Here is a 26,707-nt window from a genome sequence, read left to right on the forward strand (position 1 = left end):
CATCAGTGAAGAAATGACAGGTTTAATTTAAATACTTGCTGAATTAAGTTTGAAAACACCACAGTTTATATTTCCTTTTCTTCACATTTCAATTTCCGTGTCAGATGGAAACCAAAACAGAAGTATTTGATAAAATAAAGCTTTTAGTCCTGACTTATTTATTCACTTAAGTCTTTAACACTTATTAACACTTACATGTATGTGTTCATTTTACCTACACCAACTGCAAATGTATTATTCCTATCAATGTAACACTGAATGCTACCCATTAATACTTACATTTATTGGCCCCCATAACTACTGAAATTAAAGACAGCAACCACATATACCTATACCTATATGTATGTATTGTATGAAATGTATGTCTTTATAAAACAAAGCCAGTTGTTTTGAATTCTTAACATTTCAGTGTTAACGATTTGGTTGCTGTGCTTTTATAAACTGCTGTTTGTGTGCCTTTCAGTAAAATGTTGCTATAGTGCTATAGGTGTTAGCCAGAAACTCAGGCCTTCAAAAATATACACAAGTGTATTTCACTGTTCTGTTCTGTTCTGGCTGGAAGCAGTGCATTAATAGCCAAGCTCTTAAAGCCCTCCCAAAATGACCATAACCTGCTCCATGACCGCGGATTGCCTTTAGCTTTAGTCAGAATCTGGGCAGTAAAGAAACTGCAGAGTGAATCTAAACGTAACAGGTCTTGCCTTCCACAGCAGCACAATACTTCTGGAATCGTATGCACTGTGTTGAGTACACCTTTCTGCCTTTTATTATGACTTTCCCTTAATCTGGAGTCTAGCGGTGTAACTTACGTACTCTTAATATAATAAATAAAGTAAATGTTTCCTATTCAGACTGTACATCTTTGACTGTTCTGCAGGATTACTGGTTGAGACTTTTGAGGCATCGAATGAAGTATTTACACTGTAATTGGCCAGGGTCACAGGTCAATGGCTTTGAAGCACTTACGAACCCAACTCCTTACATTTATGTGAGGTTTCAGTGTCACTCACAGAGGAATTAGTCAATTTCTAGTGAAACCCCAGCTGAAGTAAAAAATGAAAACAGGGGTGCCCCATATTATTTCAGTATTGAAATTGTCTGCCATGAACTCTCTTAATCGGTTTGTTTCTCACTTGGCCTGTAACTGACACAGAAGTTTGAAATAAAAGACAGATATATATTTTGTGTTTTGTTTCAAATACAGCAGTCTCTGCTAACTTAGTTCACTTAATATGCTAAAAAAATATTCAATTTCCATTACAGAAGCCAGTTAATGATGTTGTTGTTTATGTAGACTGCATTTTCTAGGATAATTGTAAATTGTAACATAATGCATGCTGTAGCTACAGTGAACAGTATCTCATCCTTTTCATTTTTTTCCAGTGAAATCTCTTTTTGCGTAATTCATATTTTAGCATTCAGTAAATTATGCTGATTGCTTTTATGAACTTTCACGTTTGACTGCATTTGCTACCTTTTGAGTTTTAAATATGCCAAGTGTGTCCTAATTAATCAATAATAGTGTCTGTATTTCTCACTGTCCTAATGAAATATGTGAAGGCAAGAAATTATATTAAGGAAAGAAAAATATAAATAAAACAATGGCAAACCTGTTATCATTTACAAGGGAAGTATAACAGTGGATGCATTTAAATGGCACTTTAGTTACTCAGATTATCCCTTATAGCACTTTATGTGCCTCCAGAAATACATAGAGGTTACAGCTTGAGGTTTTGGTGTGGTTTTGCAGTGCAATAATAGAATATACAGTTACAATATTTAAAAGAATAATGCCTTTTATATTCTTCACATCTTCAGGATGGCAACTGATGGGGAACCATACATACATTTAAATATGATCTCTATCAGTATAGGTAATGCAGCACAGTCTTTCAGGTATCACCGATCTGCAATGAACTATGCAACAAGATACATGTTTAATTTTAAAATATTAAGAAATATTGATTAAAATAAACAATAAAATAAAGAAATCAAATCACTGCTTATCACACACTATTCTTTTATATAAAGCCTATCTAGCTTACAAAATATTTAAATCTTTACAGTTTATTCATTATTAAATAAAATGGTTATATGATAATAAAAATATGCAATCCAAATGACCACATTTGGGTCCAATATTTGTTTCTGTGTGTGTTATAACTTTGGTAACTTTGTTTGAGGGTGGAAAAAAATAAGAAACTAAAACATCTGCACTTTATGAGGTATGGCCTGTTTATCTACTCTCCAGATTCTCAACTTATGACACCCTAGCAAACATACTGAACTACTAAATACTGATTGCTCTCTTCTTTTCGATTAATCATATCCAGAGTGCTAGAACTGAAGGGTATGATATTTACTTACTGTGGAGTCCAATATTTTCCCATAAAATCAAGGGCGCGTTAAATAAAATTCTGTCAGACTGTTTTATCAATGTTTAGTTAAGATACAATAATTGTTCCAAAGCCTAGCATTTTATAATGTATTATATTTGGAAAAATTTGGAAAAACATTAAAATTCATCTGTTGTTTACACTGCTTGTCATTTCTCTTTCATAGCTGTTTTGGCCAGAAGATCAGTTTTTGCTTATTTTTATTTTCATGTGTCTGTAAAAAAAATACATTTAAAAATGTAAACAAATATGTACTAAATAAACAGAAAGCATCATCAGTGCTACACACCTCAATGTATTCCCATTAAAATAGCATTGGATTACTGTACCTTGAAATCGCTTTACCAAGTTACATTCTATGTTCATATTTGTGCAAGACTGTACATATTGCTAGTTAATATGATAAACTGATTAGTTGTATCATGGAAAATGTTTATTTTTTCAATTATGATTATTATGTTTTAATTTCAAACCCTCCCAACCCTGACCACCACCACTTTCAAGTATCGCATTATTATAGATATTATTTGTGTTTGTTATTTCATTTTTTTTGTCTCGTTTAATGTTTCCAGCCTCTATCCTTTTGAAGAAAAGTCTCCAGCCCCAGTTTTGCGTATCAACTCAGCAAGCTTTAATTGGCGTGATAGAGCAGGAATCCCACAAATAACAGAGAATAAGGAAAACTGAGACACTAAAGCACAATTTATATCCCGTTGAGAAGGTATAGATTCATTGGCTTAGCTTTGTCCTAGTTTTTAGATAATAGCCTCTGGCTACTTCGCTTATCAGTAGTGTAAGCATGTTGGCTGATCCGCCATGAGCACTCCCTTTGTTGTAAAAAATAGCAACTTTGACCTTTTTATACATTTGGACAGTTACACAATTAGAACACATCAAAGACAGAAATTCATACACAAGGCATCACATGCTCCTCAAAGAGATCCCAGATCCCTTCTTCTGTCAATAGTGGGCTGTGTATCCTGCATCTTCAGGCAATAATTCATATCAGTTAAGGATTTGAATCCATTCTTTTAAATCCTCTCAAGTATGTTTTTTTTTACACAGCAAATAAGCACAGTGTTGACCACAGTGAGTTATAAATATGGCGAGGAGTGAAACTGCATTCAAACCTAAGCATATGTTATTACTATATACACCTAGTGATATAAAATAAATAAAATTAGGTTAGTTTCTGGCTAAACGGGTTAAGGTAATGCAATATAAGAATGTTATTATTATTTACCAGATTAATAAAATATACACATGTATATGTATTAATGCAATTTTCCATCCAATACTAGTTATGTGTTATGAAACAAAATAATATGAAACCACAGCCAAATGGTAGAAGTATCATTAAAAAGGTTCAGTGACAGAAAAGTAAATGAATGGATATTGGAAACATATGCTCACTTTGCTATGGAACACATATGTTCTTGCTATACAGTACAATAAGGAAAACCCTTCTCTTACATTCAATTATAAAACGTATCACAATTACAGCAAATACAAAAAATGTGGATAAATGGATTTGTGTGCTTAACCGTCTGAGAAATTATTCATATTGGAGCTATATCTTTTGAGAACAAATACAACAGTGACAGTGAAATGTGCTTTATTGATAAAAAAAATTCTCCTTTCATGTTACTGACTGCAGTAGAACAATGAAGGTGCTGTATTACAAAGGCACCTCTGCAAACAGTTTCAGTGACATGACATGGATGTGTCTTTAATGCTTGCTTTAAAGCACACATGAGACAAAAGCATGTTGTTGAAAACACCTATGTGTTTGAAATAGCATGTGCAAATCAAGTTACTGTGCACAATGGAAAACTAAAGCGAACTGATTGTGTAAACCTGTTTATGTTGTAGTAAGCTCCTGAACACAGAGATGCACACAGAAACAAACACAAAACATTAGTGTTAAACATTATGTAGAGATATTTTTCAATTGATTTACAAATTAGCTTTTTTATTATTATTATTATTATTATTATTATTATTATTATTATTATTATTATTATTATTTCTTGGCAGAATACCATAACAAGATCTGATCCTGTCCCATTGACGTCACACAGTGTGTAACTCATCTGAACTGAGAGCCTGTTGGTGTAGTGGGCTAGGTGTGTAGGGCTGCAGGGATTGGAAGATTGCAGGTGTGAATCTGAAGAAATAATCTGAACCTAGAATGTGATCCCATGAACTACACAGGTGGCAGGACCTCGATCAAATAGACTGACACCTGTCATTTGCTGAGGTTGATCTCTAGAGCTAAAAGAGAGAGGTTCAGTATGTATCTGCTTGATCAATGTGCTATTTATGTATCTTTCTTGTTGTTTTTTTATTTATGTATGTAAAGAAAATATTGAACGTACACCTGCATTCTCCTTGCAAAATGATCATCAATCATCAATCAGTTATTTTCCTTGATGAATACATTTCCAGGCAATTTTATATTAATCTCTTTGTTCTTTCAATTATATGGTGAATTTTGTTTTTAATAATAATAATAATTATATATATATATATATATATATATATATATATATACACTCACCTAAAGGATTATTAGGAACACCTGTTCAATTTCTCATTAATGCAATTATCTAACCAACCAATCACATGGCAGTTGCTTCAATGCATTTAGGGGTGTGGTCCTGGTCAAGACAATCTCCTGAACTCCAAACTGAATGTCTGAATGGGAAAGAAAGGTGATTTAAGCAATTTTGAGCGTGGCATGGTTGTTGGTGCCAGACGGGCCGGTCTGAGTATTTCACAATCTGCTCAGTTACTGGGATTTTCACGCACAACCATTTCTAGGGTTTACAAAGAATGGTGTGAAAAGGGAAAAACATCCAGTATGCGGCAGTCCTGTGGGCGAAAATGCCTTGTTGATGCTAGAGGTCAGAGGAGAATGGGCCGACTGATTCAAGCTGATAGAAGAGCAACTTTGACTGAAATAACCACTCGTTACAACCGAGGTATGCAGCAAAGCATTTGTGAAGCCACAACACGTACAACCTTGAGGCGGATGGGCTCCACAGCAGAAGACCCCACCGGGTACCACTCATCTCCACTACAAATAAGAAAAAGAGGCTACAATTTGCACAAGCTCACCAAAATTGGACAGTTGAAGACTGGAAAAATGTTGCCTGGTCTGATGAGTCTCGATTTCTGTTGAGACATTCAGATGGTAGAGTCAGAATTTGGCGTAAACAGAATGAGAACATGGATCCATCATGCCTTGTTACCACTGTGCAGGCTGGTGGTGGTGGTGTAATGGTGTGGGGGATGTTTTCTTGGCACACTTTAGGCCCCTTAGTGCCAATTGGGCATCGTTTAAATGCCACGGCCTACCTGAGCATTGTTTCTGACCATGTCCATCCCTTTATGACCACCATGTACCCATCCTCTGATGGCTACTTCCAGCAGGATAATGCACCATGTCACAAAGGTCCAATCATTTCAAATTGGTTTCTTGAACATGACAATGAGTTCACTGCACTAAACTGGCCCCCACAGTCACCAGATCTCAACCCAATAGAGCATCTTTGGGATGTGGTGGAACGGGAGCTTCGTGCCCTGGATGTGCATCCCACAAATCTCCCATCAACTGCAAGATGCTATCCTATCAATATGGGCCAACATTTCTAAAGAATGTTTTCAGCACCTTGTTGAATCAATGCCACGTAGAATTAAGGCAGTTCTGAAGGCGAAAGGGGGTCAAACACAGTATTAGTATGGCGTTCCTAATAATCCTTTAGATGAGTGTATATATATATATTGTAGCAAATTGTAGCCTCTTTTTCCTATTTGTAGTGGAGATGAGTGGTACCCGGTGGGGTCTTCTGCTGTGGAGCCCATCCGCCTCAAGGTTGTACGTGCTGTGGCTTCACAAATGCTTTGCTGCATACCTCGGTTGTAACGAGTGGTTATTTCAGTCAAAGTTGCTCTTCTATCAGCTTGAATCAGTCGGCCCATTCTCCTCTGACCTCTAGCATCAACAAGGCATTTTCGCCCACAGGACTGCCGCATACTGGATGTTTTTCCCTTTTCACACCATTCTTTGTAAACCCTAGAAATGGTTGTGCGTGAAAATCCCAGTAACTGAGCAGATTGTGAAATACTCAGACCGGCCCGTCTGGCACCAACAACCATGCCACGCTCAAAATTGCTTAAATCACCTTTCTTTCCCATTCAGACATTCAGTTTGGAGTTCAGGAGATTGTCTTGACCAGGACCACACCCCTAAATGCATTGAAGCAACTGCCATGTGATTGGTTGGTTAGATAATTGCATTAATGAGAAATTGAACAGGTGTTCCTAATAATCCTTTAGGTGAGTGTATATGTAACTTTGATATCTGCCATGCTGAGTCCATTGTCTGCAACTGCCTAAATGGTTGTTACTAGCATTATAATGACAACTAAATCTGTTTGTGTTCATTCCAGTTACTCCTGCTGATTTGTTTTTAGGATAATTGCAATACTACTCTGATTAATATCCCCTTAACACTGTGAGCCTGCAACATACAGTGAGGGTTGTGTTTGAGACATAGACTAAATTAAATGTCAATTAAAAAGATTGTAATGTATTGTATTGTTTTGAGAAAATAATATTATTATTAATAATCATCATGATCATCATCATATTGACACATTTTACAATAATGGGCACCAATTCTTAATAACATCAATTGACACAATAACTATGGGGTCTGTAGTTCCTTTACTTGTGTGCTAAACTCATCCAATGCCTGATCTTGGCAGTCAATTTGCACATATGTCTCTAGACTGTACACATGGACATTATCCTGTCCTGCACTCAACAGGCTTCTGGTCCATGGCCGTTTTGGTCAGCTGTCTCCCCAGCCTGTCAGATTTCTGAAAATTGAATCCCATCAACCAATTTCTTCTGTAATGTCAGCCCACTATTGCAGAACATCCAATTAAATACAGGCCTTCTTGGCCTAATCTTTGGGAAGCCAGGGACCCGTCCTCTAGTTTTAGAAAGATATGGAAGATTAATGAAGGTGCTATAAATGTTAGAGGGTAGAGCTGTGGTCTTATAAAGACTATTCATCCACTGTCTGAATGAAAGAAACCCATTCACACAGCTTTCTCAAGACACAAACTGCTGTCCCCGGGATTTGGGCATTATTTGTGTGTGTGTGCGTGTGTGTTTTTTTTTTTTCCTGGGTTGAAGGATCTTTTTGATAAACAATTTAAATGTGTGTTTAAAACTTAGCACAGTACTATTCCAAGAAACTTTCACCATATCTTGTATTGGCTGGCACATGTTTCTCACACTGTGCCTTCTTTCACTCGATTTTAATTCACTATAAAACAGCGGTTGGCTAATATTACACTTGTAGTGTAGTTTACATCAAAGTGCACACTTTTTGTATTCATGTCTGGTCAGAGTTGAAGACACTCTTCTGTTCGACTGTGTGATATCATAAAGAGCCCCTTGTTATAATCTCAAACTGTCAGAAACGCTTGATTTGATGATTTAACACCCTGGTCTTTCATAAAGGGATAAAAAAGTCCAAAAACTTTTGGATTGTCTTTGACGCTGAAAGAATGTTCCCTGTAACCCATCGGCAAATACAACAAGCTTCCGAATGATATTGGAATTGTCATCATTTACGTACAAAGTTCTAATTCTGACCTGTTACAGACCAGTGGATGAACCACGTCTTTTCCAATATATATCATTTTTATTCCAATTAAGTTGAGCTTACAATTTAAATGTATCTTTCGTGCTGAACCATCTAAATGGGTTGTGCCATATCAAATCAAAACTACATCCGTACTGCAATTTCCAACTCCAGTCTTTCTGTTTTGTTTTGTTAGGTAATTTGTGAACGGTGAATATTTCAATATCACTGTTTTCAATATTTTGAATAAATCTGTGCCTAAATGAATTGATTTTAGATGCTCACTTTCTTGTTTTGCTTTCCCAGTTAAAATTGCATGCAAAACCATGCAAGGCATTCACATTGTCAACAAAGTACACCGATAGTTATCTGAATCACTTTTAACTTTGAACAATATGGACTCTAAATGCTTTGACCTTTCAGAGTTCAACTCTATGCAGTTTGTAATATAGTGAGACCCCCCGCCTTTGCCATCTTGCCTGTCATTTCTGCACACTGTTTATCCATTAATGGAGACTTAATGGCCAGTCATTGGAGTCAAGCAACTCTCAATGAACTGAATGTCATAACAGCATAGTTGCACACCGGTTTCAAATTCTAATATATGGTGACACTTCTGAGCTTCAGTTAAAGACACTTCAGCATTTGCTGCAGCAGGATTCCCCCTGGGTTGCGTGGAGTCGCTGTTTTTGGAGGTAATTCCAGGCTAATAAGAGGTGGGTATTCAGTGGAAATCCAGTGGGACTCCCTGCTGAAAAACGCTGTAATAAAATCCAGGGGTGGCTTAAGCTGACGGGGTATAGACAGATAAAGTGGCCCCCTTACTCTCACTCCTAATAGATGGGAAGCTTGTCTTACAATGGGCAGTAACAGGCATGTAATGCGGCAGTTTCTTCTCACTGACAACAGGGCAAGAATGTGTTGGCTCGGGAATGGGGAAGCGAGGCAGCCGCGGGATCACCCTGTCGGATTAGGCTGATTAGCATTACTGTGGAATGACAGAGAGCCCAGTGGACAATGGTCACTCTTTATCCCTGGCCCCTGTATATAGTATTTGGGTAATTTGTCTGCTTAAATATACTGTATATCGAAATAGAAAATGCAGCAAATGCGTTCAAGTTCATTTGAGGTATAAGGAGAATTTTTTTTTTCTACTCTGGAATGATTTTTTTTTAATCATTTATATATATTTTTATGAGCTTCCCCACTTTGTCAGTTTCAGAAAAGGTCACTAGCTCAGGATTCCTAAAGTCGGCAGAAGGTGGCTTTTTAATCTCACCTTAATTGGAGAGTTATGTGACTGGGGATCAGCACATCCTCAAAGTGGTCCCTGCACACAGTCTTTGTGAACATTTTAAAGATAAGAGGGAATTTATCAAAGCTCATATCAGAATATGTTTGCCACCACATCAGCGTTCTTGTTAGCCAGCATCAAACAGGCTGTGTTTTACTTGTTAGCGGTAAAATTCATCCCTGGATTGGTATAATCAATTTTGCATCTGGGTGGTGTCGGATCCCCCCCACCCCCTCTTCCCTACTTTACAGGAAAGAAGCAAATGTGTGACGTGTAACATAGTACACAGAGCCTCTTGTTTTTCACTGAGGCATGCATGTGAATAGGGAACAGCCTATGATCTCTGAATACTCATAATGGAAATAGGTTACTCATTACACACAGTGACACACACACGCACACACACACACACACGCAGGCGCACACACACACACATACACAACAAAGCAAGAAACTTAACTGCTATGCAGAGATGTTGTGTATTCAGGAGTAATTTCTATTAAAATGGTTTCCTTTTCTTCAAAGGGTCTTTACAAAAGGGAGAGGAGGGTTGGGACCCCCAAGAAAAGCTAATCTGGTGGTGCATCGGACAGTAACCGCCAGACCACCCAAATACTGTTGTAGCGGGTTTGATGAGCTAGCCCGCTCTCCCCTATTCACCTGCCCCCCATTCTCTTTGTTTTTCAAACTGCAGGCCTTAAAGCCATCGATCTTCTTCTCTGCATCACTGTCAAATTGGTTATTTGTGACGTCCCAGCTCGTAAACTCCTCCCCCACAGCCATGATCTGAGCAGCTGTGACTGAAGCCCAGAGCAATCTGCTTCTGCTTACAAACAAACAAGCACACTGAGGGCAAACCTCTACTTGGAGGAAGTCAGTCAAGCCATTCACAAAATGTAATCAAGGTTGAAAAAATTTTACGTATTCGTAGGATATGGGAAAACGAAGCTTTGTTCTTGCACTTAATCCAGCAGTGAAAAGCAACAAGTTACTAGATGCAATGCATAGAGATGCAATGCATGCTTTTGTGTTTCATTTATTTAAATAATATACAGAAATAAATCACAAATCAAGATGGATGAGAAGAAAGTAAATGTAACACAGGATAATTTGGAAAAGCATTCTCCATTAACTAAAACTATTAATGATGCCTTCTATTTTAAATGACATACAAAGACATTTAAACAGGAGGTCAATTATAGAACTACAACAAAATTATAATAATAATAATGAGTAGAAAAAGAATGTAAAAAACTGATTTCAGGTGTGTTGAACTATGTGATAGTATATATGTAAGTACATACACATCTATGGCATTATCTTTAAGAAGATAATTCTGACCTTTGTAATACCTATAGCTGATAACAAATCATGTCTTTCTATAATTTACTGAGGATGAAAATGTTAAAAAGGTAAATGTGGGATGAAATTGCACCAAAAGGCATCTTCAGTGTTTTTGCAGCAGATCCCATTGTGTATTTTTCCCCCTAAAACTTGAATCAGTTGAATGCGCTTGATCAGTATGGCTCTATGCAAATCTAGACTTGTACCAGCTCCAGGGAGAGTTAAGGCAAGAACCATAAATGTGAATTTACAATGTCAAGTTATTGTCTTTCTAAATTCTCAAGCAGCCATAACTTCACACAATAACAGCCAAACCCATATATTGAGAACATCCAAAAGATGTTACAGTAAGTAGCACAATTCAATTTGGCAACTGCTTTAATAATTCCAAGAGATTTGTCATGATCCATTTTCCCAAATTTCCCAAATTAATTACTCATTTTTCAAAACTAATCCACTTAGATGTAAAATGACCAGCACCTCAGAATCCATTTAGATTGTAGCCTGGATTGTTTAGGTCAGTGCTAAAATATATTTCAAAACTTTGAACAGCCTTTACTGGTAATTATTTAAGGAAGCTCTGACTTCTTTCACTGGCACAAGAGAATTCACCAGCTCGTAGACAACATTGCCCTTTTAATTTCACCTACAGTGTCAATCTTTGCACAGCAGGCTCAGAGCAAGAACTCCTCTCTAATGAGAACTTCTAAAGGTTAGTGATCTCTAACTGAAACCAGTAGAAAAGTCATGGCATGCTTCTCTCCATGTGTGGGTCCTTGATACTCTGCTGCCCCGTTCCCCTCGATTGCTTGTTTTGACATCTCCCTGTAGTTGTGACCTTGTAATCTTGTAACCACCTTAGGTCCTGACCATTCTGCCCATTTACTGTCACTAGCATGCAATTATGTTTCATATTTTTATAGCCAAACATATTATGCTATTTGTGCCATGTATTGTTTTCTTTACTATGTTAAAAAATGAACAGTCAGACATGACTCTAACATTTTAATCAATCACCTTCCTGTTACACAGACCGGTGGTATACGCCGTGCAAAACAGTCTAAAGGAATGATTTATCATCACTTTCATGAGAACATTTCATTTAGCTTAACCCAAGCAGTGTCCTGGGCCCGTCTCTGCCAGGGAAATCCCCGAGCTGTTTTTATTGGCTTTTTTTATTGGACACCAGACGTACAGATTAAAGCCAACAGCCATAGAGCTATCTCTTCTGGAATGACTTTAGAAGCATGCCGTTACCTTGAGAGCAGCTTAACTCAGTCCATTTCCACAGCAACTCTAGAGTGTATAGTCCCCCCACGCCTGTCTTTCGCTCCACATGTATCATGTTTTGTTGAGGTTCCCCATGTGTTTGCACTTACTTTTATCATTTCTGCTTGCCTTTTCCATACGTCTAATAATCAGAGAACAAAAATAAAGTTACAAGGTATTTACAAGGTTTATTGTCGAAAATCAGGATAAAATAAATAAAATATATTGTATGTTACAGCTTTCATGCATATTTGTGTAATGATGGAGGTTTCCACTTTTCAGAAGAAAAGTTTGATGAAGGACTCAGTTTCAATGATCTGGAGGAATTTAAACTGATAACAACAGTAATGGTAATGCATTTTTTTTGTGGCATTACTATTGTATCTGCAGGAAACAAATTGTTTGATCCTCCTTAAATGGTTTGATCATTTATTAAAACTAAGAAGCATCATATGTGCTTGTTTGTGCTCATTTTATGATCAATGTTTGAAGACACAGTTTGAAACGAAACCCATGTCACCAAATACATCCCAATCTCATGTATACTTAGGTCAATTAAATGTTGTTTGTGCCAAAAGGTGACTGATAGGAACCTGAAGTCACCGGGTTTTGAAATTCCAGGTAAAGGCTTTTAACCAAAGAGCTAATTTATAACCCTCTCCCTACTTCTCTAATCAGTTAACATACTACTGCTTCTGTCTGTCTATCAATCAGCTAAGCCATGCCATGATAGATATAATCTTTTTTAATGCTTGTTTTCAATTATAAGCAATAAGGCTACAATTTATAAAAGCACCCCCCATCCCGCTCTCTATAATATACGTTGTTGTCAAGCCATCGAGTTGTGTCCTCCAAAACATAAGGAATGTAAGAGCTATTTACATCAGCATAATGTACTTTTTGCAGAAGTCTAAACTCTATCCTTTGGGAGGCAGTCTATGCAAATGCTGTACTATTGCTACTTAATCTCTGAATAATTCTAAAGAGAACAATTATATTTAAGTGTTTTCGCTCGACTGGAGGCCTTGACCAGAATTGTATACAATTTGTTGGGAAGCTGAGTGTTTCAAACCGTGTCACATCATAGCACTCTGAGCTTGTTAGCCTTAATCAGCTGCAGCTCACTGGACCTGTCTCTAATGTAAAAAACATTTTTCTATAAGCTGAGTTCACACCAAAAAAATAAATAAAGTATGGAAGAAACATAATTGTAACTTGTTTTGCTTTGCCTGAGCCATTACTGTTTTTTAAGAACTGAATAAATAGAAGAGTAGACAGTAGATGTGATTTTTGTTTAAATGTGAGGTTTGTATTCTTTCATCCAAACATTTAATTATGAAAGCATTTTAATTATTATTTAATTATGTGTTTTTATATATATATAATTTATTTAATACATATTCAATACATAGATCACACATGGACAATGCCACCAATCATTATATACCATTCAAATTCTATGCTCAACAGACATTTTTAATACATGAAAGCATAATACAACTTGAACAGTCCTGGCTTTTGTCATTCTAATGTGGACTTTGTTGCTATACTGAGAGGATTAATGCATATGGACAGCATGCTAAGCCTTTTCCTTAAAAATAAAACCATAACCACCCCGTCAGTCGTTTTGAGTACAATCAAATTAATTCCACTAACAAGTCACTAGGAACTGTCTGCCAGAAGAGAATTCTAACAGTTTTGTGTTGTTTAAAGATTACCCCCAGATTTAAAAATACCCGGTACATAGCACCACCACTGGATGGAACCAAAATCCAATATCATATGATTTCCCATGGAATCGAATAATCAAACAATCAAGAAATATCTACAGCGGTGCTTTGATGCAGCTGTGAAAATATTTGAACTCAAGAAGCACTGAGTGTCATTCAGTTGTAGCTAGGCTGCAGACAGTAATCTTCTCTTTTATTAGATTTTTTTTCTCTCTCATGTCCATGTTTTGTGGTGAAATGGTTTCAGTACAATATACAGTAGCAGTTGTATTTCAAGCACCGACTGTCTTTGTGCTGTGTTCCTGTGGCTCTTCCAAAGCCTCCTGAGGTCTTGGGTCTATAGCAGAATGCACCTCCCGAGGTGAGTGAGTCCAGGCCGGGCCGGCAAACTCGAGTCAGGAATGCTGGGTCATGCACTTTGTACAATCGGAAGCTATGCCTTCAGAGTATCAGGTTTTCCCAGACACTAATCCCCTGCTCTCTCTCTTTCTCTCTGCACTGAGAATGGATACACAGTATTCACTCGACTGTAAAGGCGAGGCAACTACTGAACAGTTGAGGCATACAATCAAGTTTTATTACGTCCTTATATTACTTATATTACTAAAATTATATTATTTAGTTAGTTGTCCTTCTTTGGACAGTTTTACAGCTATGCAAGTAATTAGTTTATTTATTTAGTGATGTTGCACCTTTATGCAATATGTATTGTAGGGGAATTGCATTGCATGTTGCTTTATTACTTCATTGCTTTTTCAAGAATCTGTTATTTTAATGTATTTCTAATTCCGCATATCATAAAATTAACATTGATGGCATGTTTAAGTAAAATAGAGTTTCATATCAGTTATAAATAAATCATATTTTTTTATAATAATATATTTTAAATATAAAAATAATATATTACTTATTATGAATTGTAAGTTTAAAATGGAGAATCTTCTTTAACTCCTGCTCTCTAAGTATGACAATTAAGGTGTCAGGTTTTGAAAGAAAACTTATACTAAGAAGCCTTTTCATGTCTGCATTCCTATACTGCTTCTCATATTTTACATTGTTTATTGTTCATAAAAGTGTCCTGACACCTAATTTTGGATATAAATAACATGATTTAAAAAAGTCTATGATTAGTGTTTGTTTGTAAAATAATAATAATTGTGACAATTGTTAAATAGGTATCAGCCTCTTAAGAGAATTATTTCTTATGTGACTTCAAGTTCTCATCTGCATGTTCATGACAAAAGTTGCCTTTAATCTTTTCAAGACCCATGAAATGAACATAAAAACGTTGATATGGTTAGCTGTTTTGAATCTGTATGCTACAAATTCCATTTAAATCCAGTGTCTGTTTGACATTTACCAGAGACAGCCACAGTTTTCTACTTTTGAAATTGAAATGCTGGTTCATTTAAAAGGAAAATGAATGAAATACTAAACGTATTCTGCCCATCCATTATGGTAATATAATACATTTTTGGTGGTTTACAGGGGAAACATTGCAGAATCAATGTAATACCCATTCTTGAAATGCAGTAACACAATACTTTTGTAATGCATTTTACAATCAGAAACATACATGAGCAGTATCTATGAGATAGATAAATTGTGAGCAGAGTTTGCAAACACTGCATAGTAGTAGATTATTACAATATCCAATTTATGATAACTAACCAGAGTTTAGGCACCCAGATAAAGATGTCCTCAAAGTGTTTGTTTTCAAATTATTTTTTAAATTGTTTGTATCTTTTGTATACTTGTTTGTTTACAATTTTCCTTTCATTATTTTTGTTTCACTTTTGATTCTGTACAATGTTGTGAAGACTACACATCAATACTTTTTACACATGTATACTGCTCAAAACACAGGTATGCCGAGTTGACTTCATTTAATACAACATAAACCTATTTTCAAGTTATATATTGCATTTTAGAGCTACACTGATCTCCAACTAGTCTATTAGCCTTACATTATGCAAAAGAAAGTCCACTCATTTCCACTCATTTATCCCCATCTTGTGAATCTGTTGATTGACAGCAGACTCTCAGCTGAGGCAGAAGAAGCGATCAGCTGTAGAAGTGAGAAGGACCTTGTTTAGAAGACCAAGAGATGGGCCTTTAAGTGTCAGTTGAGCCTAGAAGCCCTGTGATTTTCTGGGCAAAACACTTTGCCTTCCTTTGTTCCTGTGCAGCCATTTAGAAATTTTATAACAAGCTGGACCCACAGTGAAATTAAGATGGGGCAGCTTAATATACTGTATATTTAAAACAGAAAAGAAAAAAAATAGCTGTCAGGCTTCAAAGCAGCTTTGTTTCAGCTCCTGTCAATTTGTTGGGAAATGAGGGAAATGAAAAAATACAAAATGATAGAAAACTTTGCCAGCCATTACGGCTTAGCCCCTGCATTTCACACCATGCTAAGCAAAAATAAGGTAATGGCATCTGTCTCCTTGACGACGGGTCTAAGTCATCGGTTTCGATTTTAGCAGCAACTGGCATGCTTCACTGACAGTGTAAAAAAGGGGTCTAATCTGGTAGGTGGACTTGGGTGGGTTATTGGGTCGGAAAAAAACGTCTCTTGCCTCCCTGTACCTTGGTTGTGTGGGAGAACATTTTGAAACGATTCATGAAATGAACTTTGAAGGGGTTTCAAGGGGGCTGGCTTGACGTTTTGGCCCTGAGATAGCTTCACAAGATTGCGCAGCAGTGATCAAGAAAGTACTTTGCTGTTATTTTCTTTTCTTTCTCTTTTTTCCCCCCAGCTCCTCCAAAGGATCCCACCGTGACATGTCGATCAAACACTTATCCCAAGGGATTCTATTGTAGCTGGCACCTCCAACATCCAACCTACATCCCCACAGAGTTTGAAGTCCACGTTAAGTAAGAGTCATATTTTGAAGCTTTTTGGGATTCATTCCCTTGGGAATTCAGTGTGGAAATCCAGCCATTGACAACACTGACAATGTGTCTGAAGTCTTAAGATTCAGGCATAGCTTCTGTTCAGTAGGAAATCCCTGCTTTTGAGCTTGCTGCAGAAGTAAAAAGGGGACACTTTTGAGCAATACGCGGACTGTTAAGGTCACATTGTTTGGAAATTACTTTTAGTAGAGTTTTTATCTCAGATGATGGAGATGGTTACTGGCCATTTGTTTTGCGTGTCACTAAAAACCTGTTTAAGCACGATGAGTCTCACATGTAATAGTGGTTCAGAGCCTATAACGTATAAATAATAGAGTCCCAAGCAATAAAAAGTGTCAATTGGACAGACCAATTGTGACCAATAGCCTCAGGTAATTGACATGTTTAAAAATCAACCACAGTACAAATGCCATGGGTTCAAAATGTTTTGTTTGATTGCGCCTTTGTTTTATCACAGTGCTGCAAAGTAAATGTCTTTCTTTTAAAGTCTATTATTTTCCATGGATGAGGCAGTGCTCTCAAGAGTAAATATAGATAAGGAACAGGCAATGACATTTGAGAAGAGGCTAGACTTGTTCCGTGCACAATATGTATTATTTTCTGAGATACATAAATAAAGCGAGCCTCCCCCAGCTATTTAATATCACATCATTTAAATGTCCAATCACACTTCTCATGCAATAACAAAACCTTGCACACTATACAGCTATCTCTGTTGACTTTAATTACTTATAGCCTTTATCGCTCTCATTAAAGCACAAATCAAATAAAACCCAGTTTCCTTTTCTCAGTCATCAGGTGCACAGAAGGTAAAAGAGTGCTGTTGAATCTCCTGTTACAATCCACCTGTTAGTTACAAGATGTTAGCTAAGCCCTCTTATAAGACAATGACCTTGTTACATAATCCCTGGCTGATAATAGGCATTATACAATCAAAGAATAACAGACAGAATAAAAAGAAACAGTCTGTAGAATTGAGCTATGCATAAACAATACCAGTAACATTTTCTTTTGTTTTTTGTTTTCTTCTTAGACATGGTCAGAAAGTTCTGGAAGTCCAGAGAGACACTATCCACAAGAACCGGGGTCATGTGAAATTCCCTGAATTGTTCTCCACCATCAAGTACAGAGTAAATGTCACTGCATTCAATGCATTGGGAAAATCCTCCACTACCATTTTGTTTGATGAGTTCAATATAGGTAACTTTGCAGTCTTTCCCTTTTCCACTGTTAACCTAACACTTTTTGTTTGACAGTATTAATTTCATGCCATAACTTAATGTTATTTTACAGAAAAATTGAATCAGATAGTTGAATGGTTGGCTGCTTAGACCTTGTTCACATGTAATGATTTTCTGAGTTGTTATTTGACTGACTGTAGCCAAATGACATGACTCTGCACAAGTCATGTCAGCCTCCGTTGGCCTCTTCCATCAACAAGCTCTTTCTGACCACAAGACCACTATCAGCTGAATGTTTTTTGGGTGGTGGTCCATTCTCGATACATCTGTGACATGCATGAAAACCACAGCAGGGTTGCAGTTTCTGACATACATATACAGGCGTATCTGAAGTCAAATACCACACCCCGTTCTCAGTCATTGAAATCTCTTGTCTTGTCCATTCTCCCTCTGAATTGCAAACAGAATCCCCAGGTACCTGCCTACCTGCTTTAAATAGCATAGCATGAACACTTGATGCTATCACTGTCTATTTCATGGAAAGGGGAGGTATACCTAATAAAGTGGCCACTCAGTGCATATGATGATTTTATTATAATGAATTACACAGCAGGTTGCACAAGAACACGTCATTGATAGTTTCAGATACATCTCAGATAAGAGCAAAGAAATATGAGGACCTGCTTAAAACCTGCCATTCTGCTTTTGTTAAAAAAGTGGAAGTCATAGATTTCTCTATTAGAGGACTTTAATCATGTCAGACAGTTCCAATGTACTTCAAACAAACAAAATTCAAATAAACAAACAAACAAAAAATAAACTATATATATATACAGCATTTTTTAATGAAGGAGAAAATTGTGTTTAGTTTTTTTAGCCAATATTTTGCGTTACTTGTATTTTTATTAATAACAATGTGCATTCATACTCGCAACTTATTCTCAGCCTCAAGGCATATTAAATTAAGAAAAGAAAAGGTTAACAAAAACAGAGCCCTCTAATTCATTGCTGGTATTATGCCACAATTCATTGTGAAAATCGCTTGCTTCATAATAGCTAGCCCGAGGGAAGCTACGGGTTACACAACATCTGGCTTTTGTTGTATGACATCGAGCCATCTGGGAACCACTACAACCAGCACTTGAGCGCTCGCTTATCAAAACCTACGGCATTGGCTTTCTCCTTAACAAATTAATGAGTTTTTCTTCATGAAAATTCCCTGAAAACTCTAGAAAACAACCTGGTTCATAGCAACTAAATGAAGTGTTTACATGCATGGCTACTCGCATGAACACAAAATGCCAATAAAGATGGTAATACCATTTGGATTATAGGATTAACTTCACAAATATCTGCCTCTGAGCAGTCTGTATACATACATATGTATGTGTGTGTGTTTGTTTGTTTGTTTATATATATATATATATATATATATATATATATATATATATATATAAACAGTAGTGGAGACTTAGTTCTAAACCCAACAAACCAAAACAGCATTACTTTGAGGTATATTCAATTATTCCATTTTACCTTTGGTAAAAAGTCAGCTTTCATGAAACAACAGTCATGGCAGTCAATAAGACAGATCAATTTAATGCTCTCAATTGATTGCTCATTGTTTGGTAGGTAACTGTTACTGAAAGCCAGATTGTGTACTGATTTACATTTTTGAATTATTGTTATATAGTGGCATTTAGCATTTTCACAACTATGATCAATAGACTTTTGTATATTGTTTTTAATTTGTTTCTTATGATTAAAGGGCCCATTGCGCGCAAATGTAACCACTTTTTCGGTTCTTGTGGAAATAGATAGGAATACATGCTTGTATAAAATTATAATGGAAGCTGTGGTATTAATATGTGTAGGAAATATGGTTTGTGTATATGTATTTTATTTATATATATAAACCAAAGCATTTTCAAAATACTGTTGGATGTTCCTCCCATTAAAAAGCCTAAGAATCATCATATTGTCCAGATGGTTTGGTGAGTAAATGGAAGTGAACAGAGACTGAGTGTTGGTTCCTTTTGTTATTAGCACCATGTGCAAACCAACTGAGCCACACAGCTGTAGTGTAAAAGGATTAAGAATATTTTCAATTATACCATCAGATCAACAGACAGACACAGAATGAGTGAAATAAATTATCAGACGCTTGCAGAATAAAATTAGATTCCTAATAGGATTTAAGTTTGGTTTTAAAGATCTTTTTTTCTTCTTGGACAGTCTAAACAGGCCTGAGTTTAGCTTCTATTAATCTTTGAGAAAAGATATTGGATGTATGGATGTATAGAAGCCAACACTGGCACCACTGAAGAGTGTAACTCAAATCTTATAAAGTGGAGTTGCATAGTAAATTAAAATGTGCAATTTATTAATTTCCACAGACAATTTAAAAGGAAAGCTTTTTATTTTTTAATTATTGCTTGGGGAATGTTAAAGTTAGATATAGTGGTCAAAACAAGATTTGACAAATGGATGCTAAGCCGCTGTTTTTGGAGCTCGTTTCCGAAGTGAAGAGTGGGTGGTTGGGTGTTTCACAGCTGCTCTGTAGCTCTCTTTGTCTACAAAATAACCAAGATGTACGAGCTAAACCTAAGTGCAAACACACTGATCTAACCAGGGTAACACTGCAGAAAAGAAACTGTCTCGCTTTTTCTGTTCCCATGCTTCCCAGCTTTGGAGGCGATTAGTAGAACGACATCTTGAGTTACTATGGACTCCTGTTGCTCGCAGTGCAGCTCTCCTGCTCACGAAAGAGCTGAGAAACTGAATGACTAACTTTGGTTTCCATAACAATTAATTTGCTTGCCAAACACATTTTTTTCTTTCTTCTGACAAGCCTTCATGTGGTCAGATTACCTTTAAAAAACCTTTCAACCTTCTAAAAAGGTTTGAATTATAATAGTTTTTCCTCATCCTAAATATCATGCACTCTACAACTAGAACAGTCCCCAGTTCCAAAGCGGAGGAATACTCTGTCTCAGTGTATCTAGCTTTCTGTTTCAATAACAACTCGGTTAAATATGAATTTTGTCTTTTAAGCTGTCCATTTTTGTTTGTTTATTTGTCTTTAATTGTGCAGTACATGGTGAATTATTTGCTCATTTTAAATGTGATTTATTGTATTTTGAATGCAGTAACACCTTGAGATGGTTGAAATTAAAGATATATATATATATTTTTTTTTATTATTACAATATTGACGAGTTGATTGTTTGACAGATTGAATATTGTTGGTGCAGGCCCAGGAGTCATTCTAGAGATTTTAAATGATCTATTTGAAACTAAGAAAAACAAATGTAAATAATATAAATGTATATATTCAGCATCTATTGTGAATGTGAAGTGCTATATTCACCTGCTGCAATCGTGTTTTAAGGTATTGATGACCAATTTAAGGACATTTTTTGATATTTGATATATATATATATATATATATATATATATATATATATATATGTTCCAATATAGAGCTATATAGATATATTCCTAAAGTGGTATTTTGAAGCATTTATAAAGTACTCATGTTAATTTAGAATCATTAAAAATGAGTAATGAATAAGCTTTTCACTGGAGAATTGTAAACAGTGCTCAGTTTCAAACCCTGTGTAACCTTGTTCTCCAGTGAAACCAGATCCACCTGAAAAGGTTGTGGCTTTACCCATCCCCAACAATGTGCGGAGACTGGAAGTCACCTGGAACAGTCCCTCCACGTGGCCGGATGTCGAAAATTTCCCCCTGAAGTACTTCCTGCGGTACAGGCCGCTCATCCGTGACCAGTGGCAGCATGTAAGTGTTCACTGCAGGGGCTATCTGCTCAGTGGGTGTCTTCCCAAATGTCCAAGGTTTCTATTCAGTATGTACTATAGTAAATCATTGCTATGCATATACTGTATAGCATAATATTGCTTATTTTGGTAGATGGTTGCAGAGAATTCTAGAGAGTACTACATGGGTAACATTTTACAATAATGAGCACCAATTCTTCATGAAAGAATGTATGAATCCCACAGAAATAACATATAAATGCCTCATGCACTGATGTTGATCACATGTATGAGCCCTATCACTAAAGTGTTAAAACAAATAGAGTACAACAAATAGCAAGATGAAAAGTCTACACTAATATAGAAGTAAGAATCAAACAGTGGAATGTACTTTTATGTTCATTTCCAATACTGCACCATTATTAGTAAAAAGTATTTTCTGGTATGTTATTGAATGCCCTTGGCACTTCAGTGAGCTATTTGTAGTACCTTTGAGTCAATCATATGTGAAAGTATTTAAAAATCAAACAAAAGCTGCAGTTTTGCCTTAGGAATTCCTAGAATTGGAGCATGAAGGATTAGGTGCTATTGAGCTTAAAAAATCATATTTTTTGAAGATCTGCTCGTGACAGACATTCTCAGATAACTTTGAAAGTTTTTAGGTGTGGTCTGAAAGTGCTAGAACAAGAGAGAGCCAGCTTCTCCCTGACGTGTGGTTAACACATGCTTATCACAAATAATCATTTCATTTCTGCACAGGGTCCTCTTTAACTCTACCTCTGTAGAAAGGAAATAAACCACAATTTCAAATTCAAAAAGTGATCTTATATTTTGACGCTTCACTAAGTCATCCTTGAGCCAGAAAAGGTTCCGGCTGAAGAAATATGTAATTTGTTAGGAATCAGAAAAGTCTGTTGCAGGATAGTATTGTTTACAGCTGACATAATCCTGTACATACGGTTATAGGAAAATGTAGGAAGCTGTTTACTCTGTCTGTAATTGGTCGGAAGTCTGCCCTTTCTTTCTCTGAGCTGTTCTTATACAGAGCTGACAGCATGTAAAGTACAAAAGTACAGCAGTTTTGTCAGTGTGCATATATAAAACCTTATAGTGCAGCACCGAACATGAAGAATAAGGCTTGCATTAATGTATCTTTGAATGACATGTCGACTTCTATTTTCAGTTTTTTGAAGTCAAACAGCTTGTTTTCTCTGTGCGCTCTGTTTGTGAAACACGCGCTGCTACGGTTTATGTAGGGTTCAATGTATTGTTTATTTGCAATATTCTAAACTCTGGTCGTGAAATATGCATTTCCTCTCAAATCTTTGAAAAACACATCCCAAAACTTAGCTTTGTTCCCGACCACATTCCACGGTGGGTGCAAAACTATTTGGTAACACTCCATAAATAAGTAATGAATTAATATCAGTGCCACAGGAATAAAACCTGAATTTCACAGCCTCTGGGCTCTGATCTGGATCACATGTATAAACCCTAAGCCCTAACCAAATCATAAGTCCATTACCACCTTCCTATTCCAGACCCTATTTTTGTGTTACTCCAAAACCATGGACTTCCAGATTTCAAATAACCTGTATTGTCCTCTGGCCCCCCAACGCCCCTGTATGTTATACAAGGAATCTTGAATATTTCAGTCCACTCTCCCTCAGACTGTATGAAAAGACATAACTGACAAAGCTGGTAGGAATTGAAGTCAAAAGTATCCAAAATATTCCCTGTAAATGTCAAGAGTAATTCATATAATGGTTATTGTGATAGATTAATGGTAGGGAGAGTTTCTTGATGATGACTAAATAGCTTTCCACAACAATTCCAAACTGTTCTCACTTTGCAAGAGCTGGCAGTCTCCCTTTGTCTCTCTCTCGATTCTCCCCAGCATGGCGCATCATACGAGCTATTTGGGAACACAAGGATCTAATTTGTATACGAAAACAAAGGCGACTTTTATGGGCTAATTAATTTATTTGCAAATGATGGCTCAATTAACTCCAAAACCATTTTCATTGTCAAGTGATAATCCCTCACCAGTTCTTAGCCAGCTTCTTCCCTCAACACACACAGTTGGAGGGCCCTGATTAGGGGGAGGTGATTAGCATGTAGAAACAATGCCATTTGGGAAATGTGCTTACACAGTTGTAGAACATGTTCAGAGAGTGAAACTCTCAGTCATTTAGAAAAATTACAAAGTCACAGTATTTCTTTATGGATAATATATAATGTTATTTCCATTTTACTTATTCTTTTTAATAATACCATATGGGTTTCAGCCTTATAGAATCTGCTCTCGAGCTTTTTGCCTCGATTAGTAACTTCATTTGCAAGCACTCAGAGGCACTAGCGATATAGCAGGGAAGTGAAAATCATTTCATATCTGATTCTCTTTCCCCACTGAAGAAGAAACTAATAACATCCTGACATTGCAGTTAAAAGGAAAAAACTATGTTTCAGGAGACACTTATGAAGAATATGAAGTGTTTATTCACACATAAAAAAGTTGTATATATATATATATATATATATATTGTATTGATATATGTACCATATATATATGTGTGTGTGTAGGTAGTTTTGCTCAGCATGTAAATGTTTCTGATGTTTTTATGATCCCAAGTTTATAAGTTGTGCATCATTGTCTCTTTCATTAATTAGGGAAAAAAAACTATGGGTTTTAAAATAGCATTAAATTGACTGGTGTTTGGGAAAGAATTTGTATTGAAGTTTACAACCATCTGTCTTCTTTTGATTTCCCCATTTTTGCATACCTTGCATTTTGTTCTGTATCTATAGAATATGCTCCGGTCTCAGCAGTCCCCTAAACTTAACTCACTTCAATGTAATAGGCTTACACTGACAGGAAAATTGAAAAAATAAGCAACAAGGATGTCTCTGTGAAATGATAAGGATTGAATTTACAAAAAAACATGACAATGTACTTCCCAATATTCAGAACCCCCAGAGTGTGTGTGTGTTGATGGGATAGCTAACAAGGGATTGATCTTTCTTTTTTGAGAAAGTAATATGTTTTCCATATGAAAGACTACAATACATTTGATTAATCTTTCAATTTGTATATTTTTAAATGGTTGCAAATACTTTTTTTACATCATTTACATCAGCCTTCACCACAGCCAAAGTGCTGCATGTTAACTGTTATCTGTATTGTAACTCTCAGGACTACTATAAAATGTAGTTAAACCCCTCCAAATAATTGCACATTTTAATCCAGTTGTTGCGTCACTTTGGCATGAAAAAAGTTGCTGATACACACACCCTTTAAGGAATTTTGATTATGAAAACAATTTCAAAGAGAAATGGGTGGCTGGCAAAAACCTGCTTTCTAAGAGAAAAGTGTGTAGCACATCAGACAGATGAAAACCTTCAAAGATCCTTATCAAACACTTTTCAATGTGCACTTCATTAGCCTACTTGTCTCTCTAAACTACACCCAAAATACCTGTTTTGGGAGAAACAATTGCGGTGTGTTTGAATGATTTGAAAACATATTTTAGATGTAGAAGCATATTTCTTGTTGAGGGTCAGTGTGAATGATAAATTACAAATAGTTTTCCTTACTTGGAAAGCATGCCAAAACATTGTACTAGCCTTGATGCAAGTGAAACCAGTAGGGACCTTTGATGTAAAGGGATTGAACAAAGATTTTGGGGGTTTATAAACAGTTAGAGCCCGGTTTGTAAACCTTATATGACATTAATTGCATTAACGAGTTGCTTTGATGGAGGTTTAGAGGTTAACGTGAGGCTAAGCAAACCTTTTTTGTTGAAAGACTTGCCATCTGGTATGTGCTTACATTAACATATATAGTTGAAATAAACAGAAAATATGTCTATTGTAGGTTTAAGTCATGCTTTCCGTTAATTGTTTGATCAGCTTTTCTTAATCAAACCTTTATTCTGCAGATACAGTAAGATGGTTATTAATGAAACAGGGTTAATAATAATAATAATAATAATAATAATAATAATAATAATAATAATAATAATAATAATGAAATGTCTCCAGATGGTCAGCATATGTAAGATACTCTACAGACAGTCCATCGTCTCCACAGCACATATCAAAGCTAATAGGAAGAAGGGAAGGAAGGTACAAATGGCTCTGGGAGCTCTTCTCAGGAAGTAATCATTTTAACAGAGGAATGGAGTATCTGGCAGCTCCCCGCTCTACAAAGTATCAGACATCACTCAGACCCGTGGGCTGCAGTGCGGGTCCCAGAGAGCTGCACTGGCTTCTGCTTTCTGTGCCACCTACGCTCCCAGGTTCTTAATTGCTCTAATTATCCGATTCACTTTGTGAAGGCAGTATCGGGTTCCAGGATGCAGAAAGTGGTGTAAGAAAGTGAGGATTGAGAAAAACCTAACTGAGTCAGATAATAACTTGATTGAAGAATTAAATCATTTAGAAAATCATCTGGGACACACAAAAAAAGATTTGGCCCTCCAAAAAGTGTGTTTGGGACCCTAGTATCAGACCTATCCTGAATCTGGAGACAATATTTTCTAAACTGGTCATACACATATTTTGTATTCTCTATACTCCTACTACTACTATTGCTCCCACTAATAATAATCATAACAATGGCTGATATACAGTTAGGTCCATAAATATTTGGACAGTGACACAATTGTAATCATTTTGGCTCTGTACGCCACCACAATGGATTTGAAAGGAAACAATCAAAATGTGCTTTAAGTGTAGACTTTCATCTTAATTTGAGGGTAGTTACATCCAAATTGGGTGAACGGTGTAGGAATTACAACCATTTTTATATGTGGTCCCCCCAATTTTAGGGGCTCAAAAGTATTTGGACAAACTAACATAATCATGAATTAAATTGTGAGTTTTAATACTTGGTGGCAAATCCTCTAAGTCTGGAACCCATAGACGAGGGTTAAATTGGGGCGGGGCTATCCGGGGCTGAGCCCCGGTACATAGGCTTACGTTCCTCATACATTTTCAACAATATAGGCTATATATTTTTTTTTTACACCTTTCTCGTTCTTACTAATTCAAGCAATGATTCAAAAGCGTTGCATTTGTAGCACATAATAAATGAGGCCCACCCCAAGTTTACAAGATTACGTCAGAGCTTCAAAA

General features: G+C 36.3%; 1 protein-coding gene across 2 annotated transcripts in view; it reads left to right on the forward strand.

The window, feature by feature from the left end:
• The window catches only part of cntfr (ciliary neurotrophic factor receptor), a 170,602-nt gene that overhangs the window by 112,627 nt on the left and 31,268 nt on the right, over positions 1–26,707 (forward strand). For both annotated transcript variants that reach the window (XM_066712120.1, XM_066712121.1), the window contains 3 exons: positions 16,455–16,572; positions 17,645–17,811; positions 21,430–21,593. In XM_066712120.1, coding sequence (XP_066568217.1) covers positions 16,455–16,572; positions 17,645–17,811; positions 21,430–21,593 — 449 coding nt within the window. The remainder of the gene's footprint in view (positions 1–16,454; positions 16,573–17,644; positions 17,812–21,429; positions 21,594–26,707) is intronic.

Source organism: Amia ocellicauda, chromosome 8, assembly GCF_036373705.1.
Source record: "Amia ocellicauda isolate fAmiCal2 chromosome 8, fAmiCal2.hap1, whole genome shotgun sequence".
NCBI classification, from domain to species: Eukaryota; Metazoa; Chordata; class Actinopteri; order Amiiformes; family Amiidae; genus Amia; species Amia ocellicauda.